The 18,252-nt window shown below is 44.7% G+C and overlaps 1 protein-coding gene across 1 annotated transcript in view; it reads right to left on the bottom strand.

Annotated features, from left to right (window-relative positions):
* The window catches only part of LOC122675234 (collagen alpha-4(VI) chain-like), a gene marked incomplete at its 5' end in the record, with an annotated part of 32,670 nt that extends 15,468 nt beyond the window's left edge, over window positions 1-17,202 (bottom strand). Inside the window, 3 exons of the mRNA XM_043873658.1 lie at window positions 5,452-5,563; window positions 7,486-7,625; window positions 16,681-17,202. Of these exons, the coding sequence (XP_043729593.1) occupies window positions 5,512-5,563; window positions 7,486-7,625; window positions 16,681-17,202 (714 nt within the window). The remainder of the gene's footprint in view (window positions 1-5,451; window positions 5,564-7,485; window positions 7,626-16,680) is intronic.
* Window positions 17,203-18,252: the final 1,050 nt, after the last annotated feature.

Raw genomic sequence — 18,252 nt, 5'->3', positions numbered from 1 at the left:
AAACCCGAGGCCTCTCAGCCACCAGACAAGAAGCCAACACTAAGCCTGGCACAGTGTCAGGGCAACATAGCTTAGGGTTTTCAGGAAGCAGGGTGCTCCCTGGGGTCTCCCCTAGAGGTGGAGACCCCGGGGCAGCCTACAGCTCAGCAAGGGTGAAGGTGCCATGGGTACCCACCCACCCATATGCCAGGCTCTGTGCTTGCCTCTTCCCACCCTACCCGGCATCCCCATCTGCTCAGTTTTTAAGAGGTTCAGGAAGGCCCACGTGAAGCCCAGGGCATAAGTCACCTCCACCTCTGAGACCCCTTCTAGGAGCAGCAGGTGCTGCTCCCAGGGGGAGCTGGCCACGTGGACCAGCTCTGCCAGCTCGTGGGTCCCCACGCCTGGGCCCAAGGCCAGCACAAACAGAGTGATGCCCTTGCACTTGGCCTCCAGGGATAGAGTCCTTAACTTCTCCCTGTCCCAGCTGCTGGTCTCGCTGGCCACGATGGCAAAGAGGACCTGAGCCCTCCAGAGCAGCGGGGCAGCCAGGAGCACCTTCTCCAGCGGCCACTCCAGGGCATGGCCCAGGGTGGGTGCTCCCCGCAGGGGGTGGCCCACGGCCTCGCAGACGCTCCTCTGCATCTGCGTCCGGTGGCCATACGCGGTCAGGTGGAAGCCCTCGAGCACGGGGGCCCGCCCCGCCTCCAGGCCAGAAGCCGGGGGTCGTGTGTGTCACCAGGGCCACGCGGGCTCCGCGGGGGGACGTGCTCGGCTGCCTAGCCACCTCCAGCTCTTCGAGCACGGCATCCACCAGGGTCAAGGCTGCACGGTAGAGGTCGGCGCCCATGCCGCGAGAGCCATCCACCACAAAGGCAACGTCCACGTCCACTTGCAGGGGCCTGGGAGTGCCCTGCCCGCAGTCCGGGGCCAGGAGGCACTGATCTGCGGAGGAGAAGCCGGGTTAGCACGTGTCCCTTCCCTTTCTAGGCACACATGCTTCCCGCACTCAGTAGGGAGAGCGGCTGCTGAAGCCTGCCTGCCTGGGGCTGACTTCGGCCAGCAGATGGGCGCTGTAAATAAACATGCCTGGTTTTCAGAAGGAAGAGTTGAGAGTACATCTAATTCCACAGTTAATGTTTCTAGCCACTGGGCCACATGGCTTCCTAACCCCTAGGTTCACAGCCCCCCTACTTGGTACAGTCAGGCCGGCCTCTTACTGGGTGTGTGACCTGGGGCACATCTGTCTGATGGAGATAGAAAGTGGAAGTGAGAGTGAAGTCGCTCAGTCGTGTTCAACTCTGCGACCCCATGGACTGTAGCCTACCAGGCACCTCCGTCCATGAGATTTTCCAGGCAAGAATACTGGAGTGGGGTGCCATTGCCTTCTCCACCGACGGAGATAATGATATTCATAATAATAAACCTCCCTTATGGAGTTGTTTGTGCAGTTTTTAACTTTAAAATGAGTTAATATACGTAAGTGCTCAGAACAATGCCTGTGTAGTCAAAGCTCAGGCTCCATAAACTCCAGCTGGGTTTTCGCTTGTGCAGGAAGTGGGTAGAGGCCCAGAGAGACTGCAGCATCAAACAAAATAATGAACGGGAAAGCAGTTCATCAGCTGTAACGAGCTCTACAAACAGCAGTTCCTGTATCTGACCAGGTTTTCAGAGCCACGCCTCTCATGGCAGTTTTAGGACTTAGTGTGGATCCAGAAGAGGGAGCCACAGAATCCCCTTTTGCTTTCCTGTCCAGGACTCGGGGTGGCCCCAGGGGAGGTGATGTGCAGGACAGCTCTTCACACGTGGGCGTGCGTGGGTTTCAGCAACACTGCTCTTTCTGTGTCCAGGCCGGTGTTAGGTGTGGGAAGCTGGGGTCTCTCCGAGACCCTGCTGGTGGCCAATGGCAGTTCCAGGCCGAGAACTCAAGGCTCTTGACCTTCGTTCAGTGGTCTGCCCATCACACTAATGGGCCAGTGAGGAAGGGACACGAACCCAGGCATATCCAGGAGCTTTGGCAGGACCGGTAAGGAGGCAGAGGGGCTGGGATCAGAAGCTAGGGAGCGGGAGGGACGGGATGGCGGGGCACTAGCAGACACTTGCTTTCCAAAGAGGGCAGGCACCGCGCATCTCTGGCTGACTGTGGCCACAAGGGAATGCCGTGTCTGAGACTCTCCAGCCCATTCTGACTTCCTAAGAAAAACTGATACACATCTGTGGAGCAGAGCTGGCCTGTGGCCACCAGCTAATTCATCCTGCTCTGAAGACATCAATCCCACCAGCAGTGCCGTCCAGGCTTACCACAGCAGAGAGTGCAGTGGGCCATGCCTTCCACATGCTGCTGGCTCTTCACCTCCCAGACATACAGATGAAATCTGTTGCTTCTATTCATCTAGTGCCAACACATACACGAGGTTATCATTAGCAGAGCTAAATCTCAGGCCATATTTTTCAGACACCTTCCAATTCAGATGAGAAAAACATTAATACGATATTTTTTAAAGAACACGTGTACCTCTCTATGTCTATATAATTTGGCATTTCTAGTCCAGCTATTTACAGTCACTTAGTTCTCCAGTCCTAACCTGGAGGGTGGACTATACCATCGGTGTGGGCACATGAGGTGTGGCCACGTGTATAAAACTCAACCAACGTCAGGTTGTGTTGGAGTAAGGGTAAGGGAGTTAAGGCTTCAGTCTTCTATAAATTCTGCAAATCTTCAGCAATTGTCCACCGTGTGTGATGCAGTGTGGTGGGAGTTATTAATCATGAACATGCAGACCCTTCAAGGACATGGCCACAGATCTAGGTCATAAGCCACGAGGATGGAAGGAGGCAGAAATCATCAGAGAGGCCAGAGCTGGTAAGAAGGAGGGAGAATCAGGGAAGGTTTTGTAGGGATGGCAAATCTATTTGTCTCCTTCACAGAACCTTTCCTATAATGATTAATTTAGTAACTGATATCAGGTTTAAAAGACAAATTATATTAACAGTAATGAATCCAGCAAGGTCCATGTGATAACTGGCTAGACAATCAACAAACTTATTCTCTCTTCTTCTGAAAACGAGACTACATTTTCATCCTTCTCTGCAGTCACTTGTACTATATGACCAGGGTCTAGCCAACAGCATGAAGGTGGAAGCAGTGAATGCCATTTCCAGGGTATGCACGAGCTCCCCTGCCTCCTTTGCCAGCCAGCTGTGGAGGATTCAGAAAAGGCCTTGAATCCCTAGGGCATGATGGGGTCACTGACAGAAGGAGCCTGGGTCCTGAATGCAGCAAAGTACCCTTCCTTTCACCCACACCCCCGAAGAACCCACATCACTGGTGACAGATGGAGAAATAACACTTTCTGGTGTTGAGCCCCTGAGACTGGGGCAGGAAAGCTCTGACTAATGCAGGCTCTTTGCAGGGTTTCCACCTTGTAATGATTAGAAACACTTTCATATTATTTCTCTCAGGAATTGAGGTGTGGATTGCAAAGAGCCAGATCTAAGCTTAGTCATGGCCATGTGGTTTTCCACTCTGTCAAAGCATGTAGGACAGGGACTTCCCTCGTTGAGAATTTGCCTTCCAGTGCACGGGGCACAGGTTCGATCCCTGGTTGAGAAAGACCCCACATGCCCGTGTGGGGCAGCTAAGCCCGTGTACCACAGCTCCTGAGTCTGTGCTCCACAAGGGAAGACTGCACGCTGCAACTAAGGCCCAGCACAGCCAAATAAATATATAAAATAAATCATTTTTTTAAAGCGTGTAGGACAGTACCTCCCTGGGAGTCAGCACTGCCCCCTGCATCCCTTTGGCTGGGACCAAGCAGACCTGGCCCCTCCTCTGATGGCAAGGTGCTCAGCATGCAAAGATGTCATGCCTGTCCTCAGGGAGCAGATGGGTGGGGTTTACTTTGGAAAAGAACATTCTGGAACACACACTTCTTACAGAGCATTCACCCTTTCTGTTAGGACTGCCGTGTATCCCCAGCGTGATCCTTCACACTGAGCTTCCCTGAAGGAAAAACCCTTGTGGGGAAAGAAATAGCGAGAGTGGAGCTTTTCATAACACAAAACAAACATGAGAACATTCCTAAGTCTTCCGTGCTAAAAGCCATCCAAAATGAGGCTTTTTCCTGACTCAGACATTTAGGTCAACCAAGACTGACGAAACAGCTGCTAGGTAAAAGACATAACAAACCATTTGGAGACAAAAATGACAGAGTCACACCTTCAAAGAGCTTAAAAACCTAAGTGGAAGGATGGAGAAACCATTTTCAAGAAAGAAAGAGACCCCATGACACGTTTTAGTAACATAGGAACTGGAGATTCATTTCAAAGTGGATGGATAAAGGGAACCTGATAAGGATAATGACATCTGGCACTTTGGGGAGAATCAGGACGACCCTCAACTGGCAAAGAAGCATTATGGTGTGAAGGAACAGCATGCACAGATGCCCAGAGATAAGCAGTGGTTATTCATGATTCTTCTCAACACCCTCCACCCCCAGAGATAGGAGAAGACAGACTCCAACAGGCAGCACATCTGAAACCCTGCAACACCCAGCCAGATGGAGGAGGCTGACACGAGCAGTGAGTGCGAAGTTGCCAACACCCAACATTCAGATCCATCCCACATGGTCATCAGATCAGTGTCAACCAAACTAAAGTGGGTGTAATAAATCACCAAGCATTAGAGACAACAGTGTCGGCATGGATGTAGCACATTAACAGTTTTCCTGGAAACCACGTGAGGCAGCTTGGAAGGCTTCTGAGACAAGGATCCACAGCAGTGTTCCAGCAGATATGAGAAGTCTGGGGTCACACTGGGAGCATGGACTTTCCTCCAAGAGTTGTGGGGAAAGGCTAACCTGGGGAATATTATGCTTAAATCATGGGAAACATTGTTAAAGTGTCTTATAAAATGCAAAATTGATGAGACTTTTAGAGGTAGTATGAAAGACTTCAAATAAATTCAAGCATACCCTCAAGTTTGCATTAATTATAAAGGAAAGGTTCACAGGAAAAGTTCTAGGCAACATCAATGGAACTAGGTGTCAGGAACTCAGGTCCTAGTCCTTGGTTTGCCAGAATTGGCTGGGTGGCCTTGGACAAGCCTTTGGCCTATTTCCTCAACAACAGAATTTGGGGTAGGAGTCAATGCTGCTGAGGTTTCTTCCTGTCTCAGCACAGCCTGGTTCTTCATTAGTGTCCTCTGCATCTGCCTTGTTCGAAACACGGTGTTAACTTTCTGCTCACAGCAGCTGAACTCCTCCATCTGCTGTTCTGCTGGCTGGAGAACAACCAAATCCAACTGAATTGGAATCACTACAAAACTTTTATCTTTTTTTAAACTCCAAGGAAGAATGCTTTTATGATAACACTTAAAATTTTTTACTATTCTTGCAAAGATCAAATTGTGGGAACAAGTACACAAAGACACAGTGGAGGTGTATGGGGAACTCTGATTCACTTTAGACTTACCCGCATCTAGCTGTTATTCATTAACATCTCATTACTTTGACTTCGGGCTTGCTGGCACAGTCACTGGTAAGGTAGACAAGATGATTCTGAAGAAGGCTCAAGCAGAGAGATCCTGTGGGAGGGAATGTCAACGTGAAAAGAGGAACCTGGCTCCATGATCCCCACTGCAGACACCCCTCAGCACCAGAGAAGGAAATCTCACCAACAAGGAGCATGAAACACAAGCTACGTGATGCTCCTGCCCCCAATCCCTCCCAGCCATCAGGGTCTTTTGCAATGAGTCAACTCTTCGCATGAGGTGGCCAAAGTACTTGAGTTTCAGCTTCAGCATCAGTCCTTCCAATTAACACCCAGGACTGATCTCCTTTAGGATGGACTGGTTGGATCTCCTTGCAGTCCAAGGGACTCTCAAGAGTTTTCTCCAACACCACAGTTCAAAACCATCAATTCTTCTGTGCTCAGCTTTCTTCACAGTCCAACTCTCACATCCATACATGACCACTAGAAAAACCATAGCCTTGACTAGACGGACCTTTGTTGGCAAAGTAATGTCTCTGCTCTTTAATATGCTATCTAGGTTGGTCATAACTTTCCTTCCAAGGAGTAAGCGTCTTTTAATTTCATGGCTGCAATCACCATCTGCAGTGATTTGGGAGCCCAAAAAAATAAAGTCTGACACTGTTTCCACAGCTTCCCCATCTATTTGCCATGGAGTGATGGGACCAGATGCTATGATCTTAGTTTTCTGAATGTTGAGTTTTAAGCCAACTTTTTCATTCTCCTCTTTAAAGACAGGTAAACTACGGGAGTTGGTGATGGACAGGGAGGCCTGGCGTGCTGCAGTCCATGGGGTTGCAAAGAGTCGGACACGACTGAGGGACTGAACTGAACTGAACTGAAAGACATAGTGCATGGGGGAGGGGCGGGAAAGGATAAAGCACGGGGATTTGCATAAACTTTCTCTTTTTTTAAAATAGATAACATTCTTGAAGGATACAGACAACCTTCAAACCTCAGACCCCAGCATTAAAGAACACTCTGTGGGCCCTGAGCTCAAGAAACCCACAAGGTTCAAATCAATTCTTGACTGCTTTTGAGCTAAGTTCCCAGAGGCCACAGGACAATGCTGTTTCCTGGGAATGAGCTGGAGGAGGCTCTTGGCTCAGGCAGATGGGAGAAGAGGGGAAGGAAGCAAGTGCTAAGAAGCAGGAGTCACCGTGGGCTGAGGAAGGGCTGATGGGACCCCAGGAAGGCAGAGTTAGAAACCATCTGGCATCTCGTTTCAGCTCCAGGCAGGAGACATGGCCCCACCAGGAATGCCATGAAGCTGCTGGCTCTTCCTGGACATCCCAGCAAATGCTGGGAGCCGACCTTGGATTGGGGGTGTTGAGTGACAGAGAGGAACCCGGGAATCAGACCTCCAGGGTGCGGATTCAAGACTGTGTCATTTAGAACAAGTCAGTTCAGCTCTGACCTTCCCTCACTTCCTCTGGGAAATGTTTTATCATAATTAACTTGCAGGATTAGTATGAGGATCAGCCCAAGACCCCTCAGACTCTACCATTCATGGAAACCATGAGGGGATCTCATTAAAGATACAGAGCCTGATGGACTGGGTCAGGGAGAAAGGTTAAGATTTGGCATTTCTTGCAAACCTGGGTAAGCCTGATAGGTTGCTAGTCCCGTGAACACACCTTGGGGAGTGTGGAGTGATGATGACAAGGCACAAAAAGCATATAGCATGGTGGCTGGAACTTCCCAGGTGCTATAAATAAATGGAAGCTTTCCAATTTCACATGCAGTTACTAGGCAAAGGCGCACTGGTAATGAATGCCCTTGAGGAGACAGCAGTAACAATGGCCTGCATTCTGTATACACAGAAAGTGTTGGATGTCCCTGTAAACACTACCTCTTGTAGCTCTCACAGCAAATCTGTGAGTTTATCCCCATTCCACATGTGACTAAATTGAAGCACCACTGACAAATCACATGTCCAGGTTATACAAGGGGCAAAGCTGGAGTTTAAAGCCTCACTGCTTAATTCCTGTCCTTGGCTTCTGATCCTGGTGGTCCCTCTTGGGTGGTAACAATCTAGTCAAAACCAGCAGCCCACAGGGCCTCAGCAACAGGTCATCCATGGCCTCTGGGTGTGTGTCTGGACAACCCAGCAGATCCTTCAGAAAAAAAAAAAGAAGATGAATGTCCTCCTGCAACTTTTCTGACTTCTAAACTATACCATTTTTAAATTACGCCCCCCCACCCCCACCCCACCAAATCCCTTTGGCCTTCCTGTTAATATTTTCATCTTCTACAGCTAATGGCTTTTGTCTCCATGATAGCCAATTCTTAGGAATTTTTTTTTAAGAGCAATACACAGAAAGAGAAATAGAACCAGTTCATCAATCTTTCTCACAGTATTCTTGTATGTGTGTGTGTGTTACTCAGTCTGACTCTTTGTGACCCCATGGACTGTAGCCCACCAGGCTCCTTTGTCCATGGGATTCTTCAGACAAGAATACTGGAGTGGGTGCCATTTCCTTCTCTTGTATAGATAAAACTAATTAATATACAGGAGGAGCTGAGAACTTCTCAATTATCTTATTTTCCTATTTTTGACTTTTGGATTAAAATCTCATTGTGAATGGGGATTCCAGACCCTGAGAAACTTATTTTCTTCTCTGTGCCTCAGTTTCATCATCTGAAAAAACATCAGTTATCTATTCGAATTGTTGTAAGGATTAAATGAATCTATACATGGGAAGATCTTTGAATAGCACCTGGATCAATAAATGTGAGCTATTTTAAAAGCTATTGTTTCAAAGGAACAAATGCTAGATTTTTCATAAAGAAAAATGAAATTTAAAATGAGGCACACAAGTTGCATTTCCCCTGTAATGCTCCATTTTTAGACTTTAAAAGGGGGTGCAAATTAAGTCTTATGTTTTAGGACACAAGACAACTGGACAGTTCTTAATGGGATTCGACACAAATAGCCCAAGTGTTATAATACTGCTTTATTTAGAGCTCAGGTTGATAAAATGGACGGCTTAAGAAATCTTGCCAACATGCCCCACAACTTCCAAGCATGTTTAAATGGACTGAGAAATTAGGGGATCAGTTAAGACAATCATTTTAAATTGAACAACCATCATTTTTTGAGAAGCATTAGAATAATAAGTTATTCTAAAAAATAAAATAACATAGAGATGAAAGACAAAAAGCCCCACAGATCACCACAGGGAGCCCTCAGGCAGATGATTCAGAAGGAAAATTACAGGATAGTCTCACTCTCCTAACTCAATTCCACAAAGGATAAAGCACAGAGTGAGGGAGGTTGTGGGATGCAATCTGCCCAGTTGTGAAGAAATGAGGATTTTCTAAAAGGCTCTGAGGATGTGATTATTGTTTTTATGGTTTATATCCTTGCCAATGTCACCAGAAACAAGGTCATTCGCTACATTTGAGCTAGCAAGTACTGCTTAACATCCTTCCTAAATGTTAAATTTAAGGCACAGAGTGATTCCTCAGCATCTTGGGACAAGAATATGTCTAAGGAATGAAGAGGAGAGTGGAACAACAACAACAAAAAAAAAGGATAGAACTGAGATGCAAGTACCTTTCAGCTGGCAGTGAACTAAAAAGCTTTTGCACAGTGAAGGAAACTATCAACAGAAATAAAAGGCAGACCACTGAAGGGGAGAATATATCTGCAAATCGTATATCCAATGAGTATAGAAAGAATGCATATGACTCAGCATTGAAAAAACAACCTGACTACAAAATGGGCAGAGGACCTGAATATTTTTCCAAAAACATACAGATGGCCATGTATGAAAAGATACATGAAAAGATACTCAACGTCACTAATCACCAGGGAAATCAAAACCACAATGAAACGTCATTTCATACCTGTCAGAATGGTATCGTCAAAAAAAGAACAGTCATTGGTGAAGATGTGGAGAAAAGGGAAGCCTCATGCACTGTTGGTGAGAATGTAAACAGGTGCAGCTACTGTGGAATCAGTATAGCGGTTCCTCAAAAACTAAAAATAGAACTACCATATGATCCAGCAATTTCACTTCTGGGTTTTTACCCAAACAGAACAAAATACAGATACAAAAGATACATGCACACTTGTGTTCATGGCAGCATTATTTACAACAGCTATGAAATGGAAGCAACCCAAGTATCCCTCAACAGATGAATGAATAAAAAAGATGTCGTGTGTGTGTATGTGTGTGTGTGTGCTTCCCTGGTGGCTCAGAGGGTAAAGAATCTGCCTGCAATACAGGAGACCCAGGTTCAATCCCTGGGTCAGGAAGATCCCCTGGAGAAGAAAATGGCTACCCACTCTAGTAGTCTTGTCTGGAGAGTTCCATGGACAGAAGAGCCTGGCAGGCAGGCTACAGTCCATGAGGTCACAAAGAGCTGGACATAACTGAGTGACTAACACTTTCCCTTTCACACTTTCATATATATCCGTGGACAGAGGGGACTATATACATATATAGGCTTCCCAGCTGGCACAATGATGAAGAATCTGCCTGCCCATGCAGGAGGTACAAGAAACACGGATTCAATTCCTGGGTTGGGAAGATTCCCTGGAGTAGGAAATAGCAATCCATTCCAGTATTCTTGACAGGAAAACATCATGGACAGAAGAACCTTGTGGGCTACAGTCCATGGTGTCACAAAGAGTCAGACACGATTGAGTGACTGAACACATTGCATGCGCATGCACACACACACGCACATACAGATATATATATATACACACACACACATAGAGAGAGATATGTATACACATGCACACAATGAGCTATCACTCATAAACAGAATGAAATCTTGCCATATGTGACAACAACATGGACAGACCTAGATGGTATTATGCTAAGTGAACTAAATCAAATGGAGAAACAAATTACAACCTGATTTCACTCATGTGTGGAATCTAACAAATGAACAAATGTAACAAAACAGAAAGACTTGTAGATACAGAAAACAAACAGGTGGTTGCCAGAGAGGGGTGTGTAGGGGGATGAGAGAAGTCGGTGAGGGAGGTTAAGACGTATAAACTTCCCATTACAAAGTAAGTGACTCACAGGTATGAAATGTAGAGTATGGGGAAGATAGTCAGTAACTATGCAATATCTTTCATGGTGACATATCATGACTAGACTTACTGTGGTGATCATTTTGTAATGTATAAAAATATTGAATCACTATGTTGTACACACTTGAAGCCAGTAAAATATTGTTAAGTCAATTATACTTCAATAAAAATAAAAATAATAAGGCATAACTTGTCTCTTGGAAAAATTCTTTTCGCCTTTTCCTTGCTTCATTTTGTGCTCCAAGGCCAAATTTGCCTGTTACTCTGGGTATCTCTTGACTTTCTACTTTTGCATTCCAATCCTCTATGATGAAAAGGACATATTTTTTGGTGTTGGTTATAGAAGGTTTTGTAGGTCTTCATGGAACTGGTCAACTTCAGCTTCTTCGGCATCGATGGTTGGGGCATAGACTTGGATTACTGTGGTATTGAATGCTTTACTCTGGAAATGAACCAGGATCATTCTGTCTTTTTTGACACTGAACTAAGGCACTGCATTTTGGACTCTTTCATTGACTATGAGGGCTACTCCATTTATTCTAAGAGATTCTTGCCCACAGTAGCAGACATAATGGTCATCTGAATTAAATTCGCCCATACTCATCCATCTTAGTTCACTGGTTGCTGCAATAACCCCATGAACAGTACAAAAAGGCATTTTAATTCACTGATTCCTAAGATGCCGATGTTCACTCTTGCCATATCCTACTTGACCATGTCCGGCTTACCTTGATTCATGGACCTAACATTCCAGGTCCCTATGCAATGTTGTTCTTTAGAGCAACAGACTTAACTTTCACCACCAGACACCTCCACAACTGAGTGTCATTTGCTCTTTGACCCAGTGGCTTCATTCTTCCTGGAGCTATTAGTAACTGTCCTCCCCTCTTCCACAGTAGCATGTTGGGCACCTTCTGACCTGTGGAATTCTTCTTTCAGTGTGACATCTTTTCGTCTTCGTGTACTGTTCATGGGGTTCTTGCAGCAGGAATACTCGAGTGGTTGCATTTCCCTTCTCCAGAAAATCATATTTTGTCAGAATTCTCCACTATGACCCATCCATCTTGGGTGACCCTGAATGGCATCGACTCATAGCTTCATTGAATTATGCAAGTCCCTTCACCACTTCAAGGCTGTGATACATGAAGGGGAGAACCACGCCAAAAACATGCTCTGGTCATAATAAACACCATTTTCCAACAACAACAAATCCTTCTCAACAATCCCTTTCCCACACCTTTTTCCAATACAAGAGATGACTCTACACATAGACATTACCAGATGGTCAATACCAAAATCAGATTAATTATATTCTTTGCAGCCAAAGATGGAGAAGCTCTATACAGTCAGCAAAAACAAGACTTGGAGCTGACAGTGACTCATTTCATGAGCTCCTTGTTGCAAAATTCAGGCTTAAGTTGAAGAAAGTAGGGAAAACCACTATGCTATTCATGTATTACCTAAATCAAATTTCTTATGATTATACAGTGGAGGTGATAAACAGATTAAAATGACTAATTTGGCAGACAGAGTGCCTGAAGAACTATGGAAACAGGTTCCTAACATTGTCCAGGAGGTGGTGACCAAAACCATCCCAAAGAAAAAGAAATGCAAGAAGGCAAAGTGATTGTCTGAGGAGACTTTACAAACACCTGAGAAAAGAAGAGAAGCAAAAAGCAAGGGAGAAAAGGAAAGATATACCCAACAGAATGCAGAGTTCCAGAGAAAAGCAAGGAGAGATAAGAAGGCCTTGTTCAATGAACAATGCAAAGAAATAGAGGAAAACAATAGAATAGAGATCTCTTCAAGAGAATTGGAGATATCAAGGGTACATTTCATGCAAGGATGGGCATGATAAAGGACAAAAACAGTAAAAACCTAACAGAGATTAAGAAGAGGTGGCAAAAATACACAGAAGAATAATACAAAAAAGGTCTGAATGACTGGGATAACCAGGCTGGTATGGTCATGCACCTAGAGTCAGACATCCTGGAATGTAAAGTCAAGTGGGCCTTATGAAACATTACTATGAACAAAGCTAGTAGAGGTGATGGAATCTCAGCTATTTAAAATCCTAAAAGATGATGTTGTTAAAGTGCTGCACTCAATATGTCAGCAAATTTAGAAAACTCGGCAGTGTCCACTGGACTGGAAAAGGTCAGTTTTCATTCCAACCACAAAGGAGGGCAGTGTCAAAGAATATTCAAACTATTGGGCAATTGCACTCATTCCCCATGCTAGCAAGGTTATGTTAAAAATCCTTTAAGCTAAGCTTCAGAAGTATATATACTGAGAACTTCCAGATACACAACCTGGGTTTAGAAAAGACAAAGGAACCAGAGATCAAATTGCCAACATTTGTTGGATCATACAGGAAGCAAGAGAGTTCCAGGAAAACATCTACTTCTGCTTCATTGACTAGGAGAAAGCCTTTGACTATGTGGATCACAACAAACTGTGGAAAACTCTTCAAGAGATGGGAATACCAGACCACCTTACCTATCTCTTGAGAAACCTATATGCAGGTCAAGAAGCAACAGTTAGAACCTTACATGGAACAACTGATTGGTTCAAAATTGGGAAAGGACCTTGATAAGGCTGTAGATTATTTAACTTACATACAGAGTACATCATGGGAAATGCTGGGCTGGATGAATCACAAGCTGGAATCAAGATTGCTGGGAGAAATATTAACATCAGATATGCAGATGATACCACTCTTACAGCAGAAAGCAAACAGGAACTAAAGAGCCTCCTGATGAGGGGAGTGAAAAAGCTGCCTTAAAACTCAATATTAAAAAAATCTAAGGTCAAGGCATCTGGTCCCATCTCCTCATGGCAACTAGAAGGGGAAAATGGAAACAGTGACTGATTTCTTTTCATGGGCTCCAAAATCACTGTAGATGGTGACTGCAGCCAGGAAATTAGAAGAAGCTTCCTTCTTGGAAGGAAAGCTATGACAAACCTACACAGCATATTAAAAAGCAAAGACATAACTTTGCCAACAAAGGTCCGTACAGTCAAAGCTATGGTTTTTAGAGCAGTCACTTATGGATGTGAGAGTTGGACAATAAAGAAGGCTGAGCAACAAAAAATTGATGCTTTTGAATTGTGGTACTGGAGAAGACTCTCGAAAGTCCCTTGAACTGCAAGGAGATCAAACTCATCAATCTGAAAGGAAATCAACCCCCAATGTTCATTGGAAGAACTGATATTAAAGCTGAAGCTCCTATATTTTGGCCATCTGATATGAAGAGCTGACTCATTGGAAAAGACCCTGATGCTGGGAAAGATTGAAGACAAAAGGAGAAGAGGGCAGCAGAGGATAAGATGGTTGGATGGCATCACTGAGTCAATGGACATCAATTCAGTTCAGTCGCTCAGTCATGTCCGACTCTTTGCAACCCCATGAACCGCAGCATAGCAGGCCCCCCTGTCCATCACCAACTCCCGGAGCCTACCCAAACCCATGTCCATTGAGTCGGTGAAGCCATCCAACCATCTCATCCTCTGTTGTCCCCTTCTCCTCCTGCCCTCAATCTTTCCCACCATCAGGGTCTTTTCCGATGAGTCAGCTCTTTGCATCAGGTGGCGAAAATACTGGAGTTTCAGCTTCAGCATCAGTCCTTCCAATTAACACCCAGGACTGATGTCCTCTAGGATGGACTGGTTGGATCTCCTTGTAGTCCAAGGGACTCTCAAGAGTCTTCTCCAACACCACAGTTCAAAAGCATCAATTTTTCAGCACTCAGCTGTCTTTATAGTCCAATGTATGTATGTCTCACATCCATGCATGACCACTGGAAAAACCATAGCCTTGACTAGACAGTCTTTGTTGGCAAAGTAATGTCTCTGCTTTTTAATATGCTGTCTAGGTTGGTCATAAGTTTCCTTCCAAAGAGTAAGCATCTTTTAATTTCATGGCTGCAATCACCATCTGCAGTGATTTGGGAGCCCAAAAAATAAAGTCAGCCACTGTTTCCCCATCTATTTGCCATGAAGTGATAGGACCAGATGCCATGATCTTAGTTTTCTGAATGTTGAGCTTTAAGCCAACTTTTTCACTCTCCTCTTTCACTTTCATCAAAAGGCTCTTTATTTCCTCTTCACTTTCAATGGACATGAACTTGAGCAAATTCTGGGAGGTAGTGGAAGACAGGGAAGCCTGGTGTGCTGCAGTCCATGGGGTAGCAAAGAGTTGGACACAACTTAGTGACTGAACGAGAACAACTTGTCTCACTCTGTCTTTACTAATCGATTCAAGGCAGTTACTGAGAGTTGCCACCATCCCTTACCCATTCCTGCCCAGACATCCTGGGAGGCAAGAGGGACTAATCCTCAGTATCTTAACTTAATTTCTGAAAACTAAAGATATTTTGTCCATCATTCTCAACAGTTCACAAGCTGTCACAATTTTACCTATTGATTCCTAGAAGCATATTCACAGCTATGTCAACAAAATCTCTCACCTACCACACAAACTGCACACCCAACCTTCAGAGAAAGCTAAAGAGTCCAGTACAGATGACTTTTTTAGCAATTAGATTGAACCATATGACATTTCCATTTTTGCAGGTCAGAAACAGTTGAATATTGACAATGAAACATAGCTCCAACTTATATGCATCAGCCTATTGAAATCACTGAAGAAGGAAATCGTCTTTCATTCTTATAAATCATCCAAGATGTCCCATAAGAAGGTTTTACATGGGTTTTAGTTAGAAGAGTAAAGTTTAGAGACTAGATCGATGAATACATTGTGGTACATGTAGAAGACTAAAATATGATTACCAAAGGGGAGAAAGGAAGGAGGGATAAGTTAGGAGTTTGGGATTAGCATATGCACACTACTGTATATAAGACAGATAAACAACAAAGATCCACTGTATAGCCAGGGAATTATATTCAACACCTTGGGGCAATCTATAATGGAAAAGAATCTGAAAAAGACTCATATACATATATATATATGATATGCATATTCATATATATATATATATATACACGAATCAGCTATATACCTGAAACACAAAACTATAAATCAACTATCTTTCAATTTCAAAAAATAAAATGTGCTATATACATACAACACTAGAGAACTTTAGGTTTAAAAAATTACTCAATAAAAAATTAAACTATATGAATGAACAAGAGAACAGACAGCAAGTTGAGTGAAAGAAGCCAGATACAAAGAGAGACATGCTGTCAGATTCCATCTGCACAAAGGACCAGATCAGATGAAACCATTCAATGGTGACAGAAGCTGGAAAGGTCATAGGAGGAAACATACAGAATGCCTGAAGTATTCAGTTATCTTGAACTATGTCTTTGTCATTGGGCTTTTAACACATATGAAAATCCATCTTGCTGCATCCTTAAAATAAGCACCCCTTATCCACTTTGTATATGGATATGGATTTTAAGAATGCATGTGCTGAGTACTTAGTCACGTCCAAATCTTTTGCAATCCCATGGACTGTAGCCCACCAGGCTCCTCTATCCATGGGATTTCCCAGGCAAGAATGCTGGAGTGGGTTGCCATTTCCTCCTCCAGGGATCTTCCCAACTCAGGGATTGAACCTGCGTCTCCTGCATTAGCAGGCAGATTCTCTACCACTGAGCCACCAGGGAAGCCCCCATGGGTTTTATACCCCAAGTAAAACAGAGAAGATAAATTACAGTCTGTGGACTGCCTGCCCTGTCCCCTGCCTCATCATACAGGTTAGCAGAGTGGGTAAGCACAGGCTGTCAAGTTAGATAAAAATCAGCCTGCACCTAACAAGATATTTGACCTTTGAAGACATACTTAACCTGTCTAAGCCTCAGTATTCTTAACTCTAAAAAGGAGTTCTACAATGACATCTACCTTATAGAGTTTGAGGGGAATTCAATAAGACTCTTTAAAAGGCACATGGCATGGAGTATATACTCAAGGATGGCCACTGGCTACCAGCAGTTACACTGGCAACCGAGTCTGTAATGAGACATCCCTGCACCTGTCTCCCCCACACACATATACATCAGTTTCTGGAGAATTCTTCCTCTGACCAGCTCTCACTCCCCACATGCTAAGCACTAACCCCTGGACCCCTGCCCAGCCTCAGTCCCCCACTGACCAGCAGGGCATCCGGGAGGTTGTGGTCCTCCGTGAAGGTGATGACCACAGAAGTGATGTCCAACAGGCTGAGCTCCAGCATGGCAGTGCTGATAGAACCTGCATCCCAGGTCCAGCCAGCCTGGAAGAACACGGCCACCTTCCTCAGGAGAGGGCCTGCACGCACGCGCTTGAATACGTGTCTAGCCACAAACCTCACGGCGTCCCCAAGGTGCCTGCTGCCAGATGAGCCTGCCGGCGAGAGCCCCCTGACCGCCTGCAGGAGCGCGGGCCTCCCCTTGCGATCAGAGAGGCGAACCAGGTAATTGGTTCCACTGCTGTAGGAGACAGTGGCCACCCGGGCACCCGTGGGGCAGTTACTCCTACTGATTTCCATCTTCATCAGCAGAGACAGTAAAATGTCTCTCATTCTCTCAAAATCCAACTGGGAGACGTCATCTGACATGTCCAAGGCGAAGACCACCTCGGTCGGGAACACTGGGCATTTGGAAACGCCCAGACATGGGTGAAGGCCAGAACGAATATTAACAAATGTTATTTACCTGCTGAACATGCTGGAAGGGAAATGATTTGGGAGAGAAAAGAGGACATTGTTAATTGACATAGGCAAAGACATGTTTGCCAGCATCAATATGAAAACCATCTCCTCTGAGAAATTCAAGCCTCTGTGACTCCCGCCTGAGTGTGGCAGAGACCTCAGCTTGCTCTCCAATACCCACTCCCCACTTTTGCCCATAGTGAAAGAACCCCAGTCTCTGACTGGGTGTGTGGCTGCCTGCAACAAAGGCTACATTTCTCAGTGGGATAGTATCTTACTCCAAAAAAGTATACTTTTCCTTTCCTTTACCTACTGGCTGAAGATTGACAGACATCTTGGGTCATGAGGTGATATGGGAAACGGCATCCCCACCCCAATGCCAGAATAGGAAAATTTATATTATTATAATATATATGATATAATAAAGAGCCTGTACACTCCACCAACTCCAGACTGAACTGTCTCAGGCTCTGATCAAGAACTATGTTTGTGTCCTTGCTTTTGAGTGCTGAGTCACACTGTACTGAACTTAAATATAATACATTGAGCTACTCAGAAACTATACACACACACACATATGTATATACACACCTATCTTAAACCATATATATAGCAAAACATAGTAATATTGGTAATTAAGTATTAATATTGTGTGTGTTAGTTGCTCAGTCATGTCTGACTCTCTGCGACTCTATGGACTGTAGCCCACCAGGCTCCTCTGTCCATGGGATTCTCCACGCAAGAATACTGGAGTGGGTTGCCATGCCCTTCTCCAGGGGATCTTCTGACCCAGGAATCAAACCTGTGTCTCCCACATTGAGGCAGATTCTTTACTCTCTGAGCCACTAGTGAAGCTCAAGTATTGATACTATATTATTGTTTATTAATGTGTTATTTATTAATATATTATTAATAACAATTATTAATATGTTGCATATATTATGTATAAATGTGTGTACACACGCAATGTATTTTTATGGAAGATACTAGAAAACAAAAATTAAAATCACCCTTACTTTATCATATACATGTGTA

This window comes from Cervus elaphus, chromosome 19 (assembly GCF_910594005.1).
Source record: "Cervus elaphus chromosome 19, mCerEla1.1, whole genome shotgun sequence".
Classification (NCBI taxonomy): Eukaryota; Metazoa; Chordata; class Mammalia; order Artiodactyla; family Cervidae; genus Cervus; species Cervus elaphus.
This window is presented reverse-complemented; position numbering and strand designations above follow the sequence as displayed.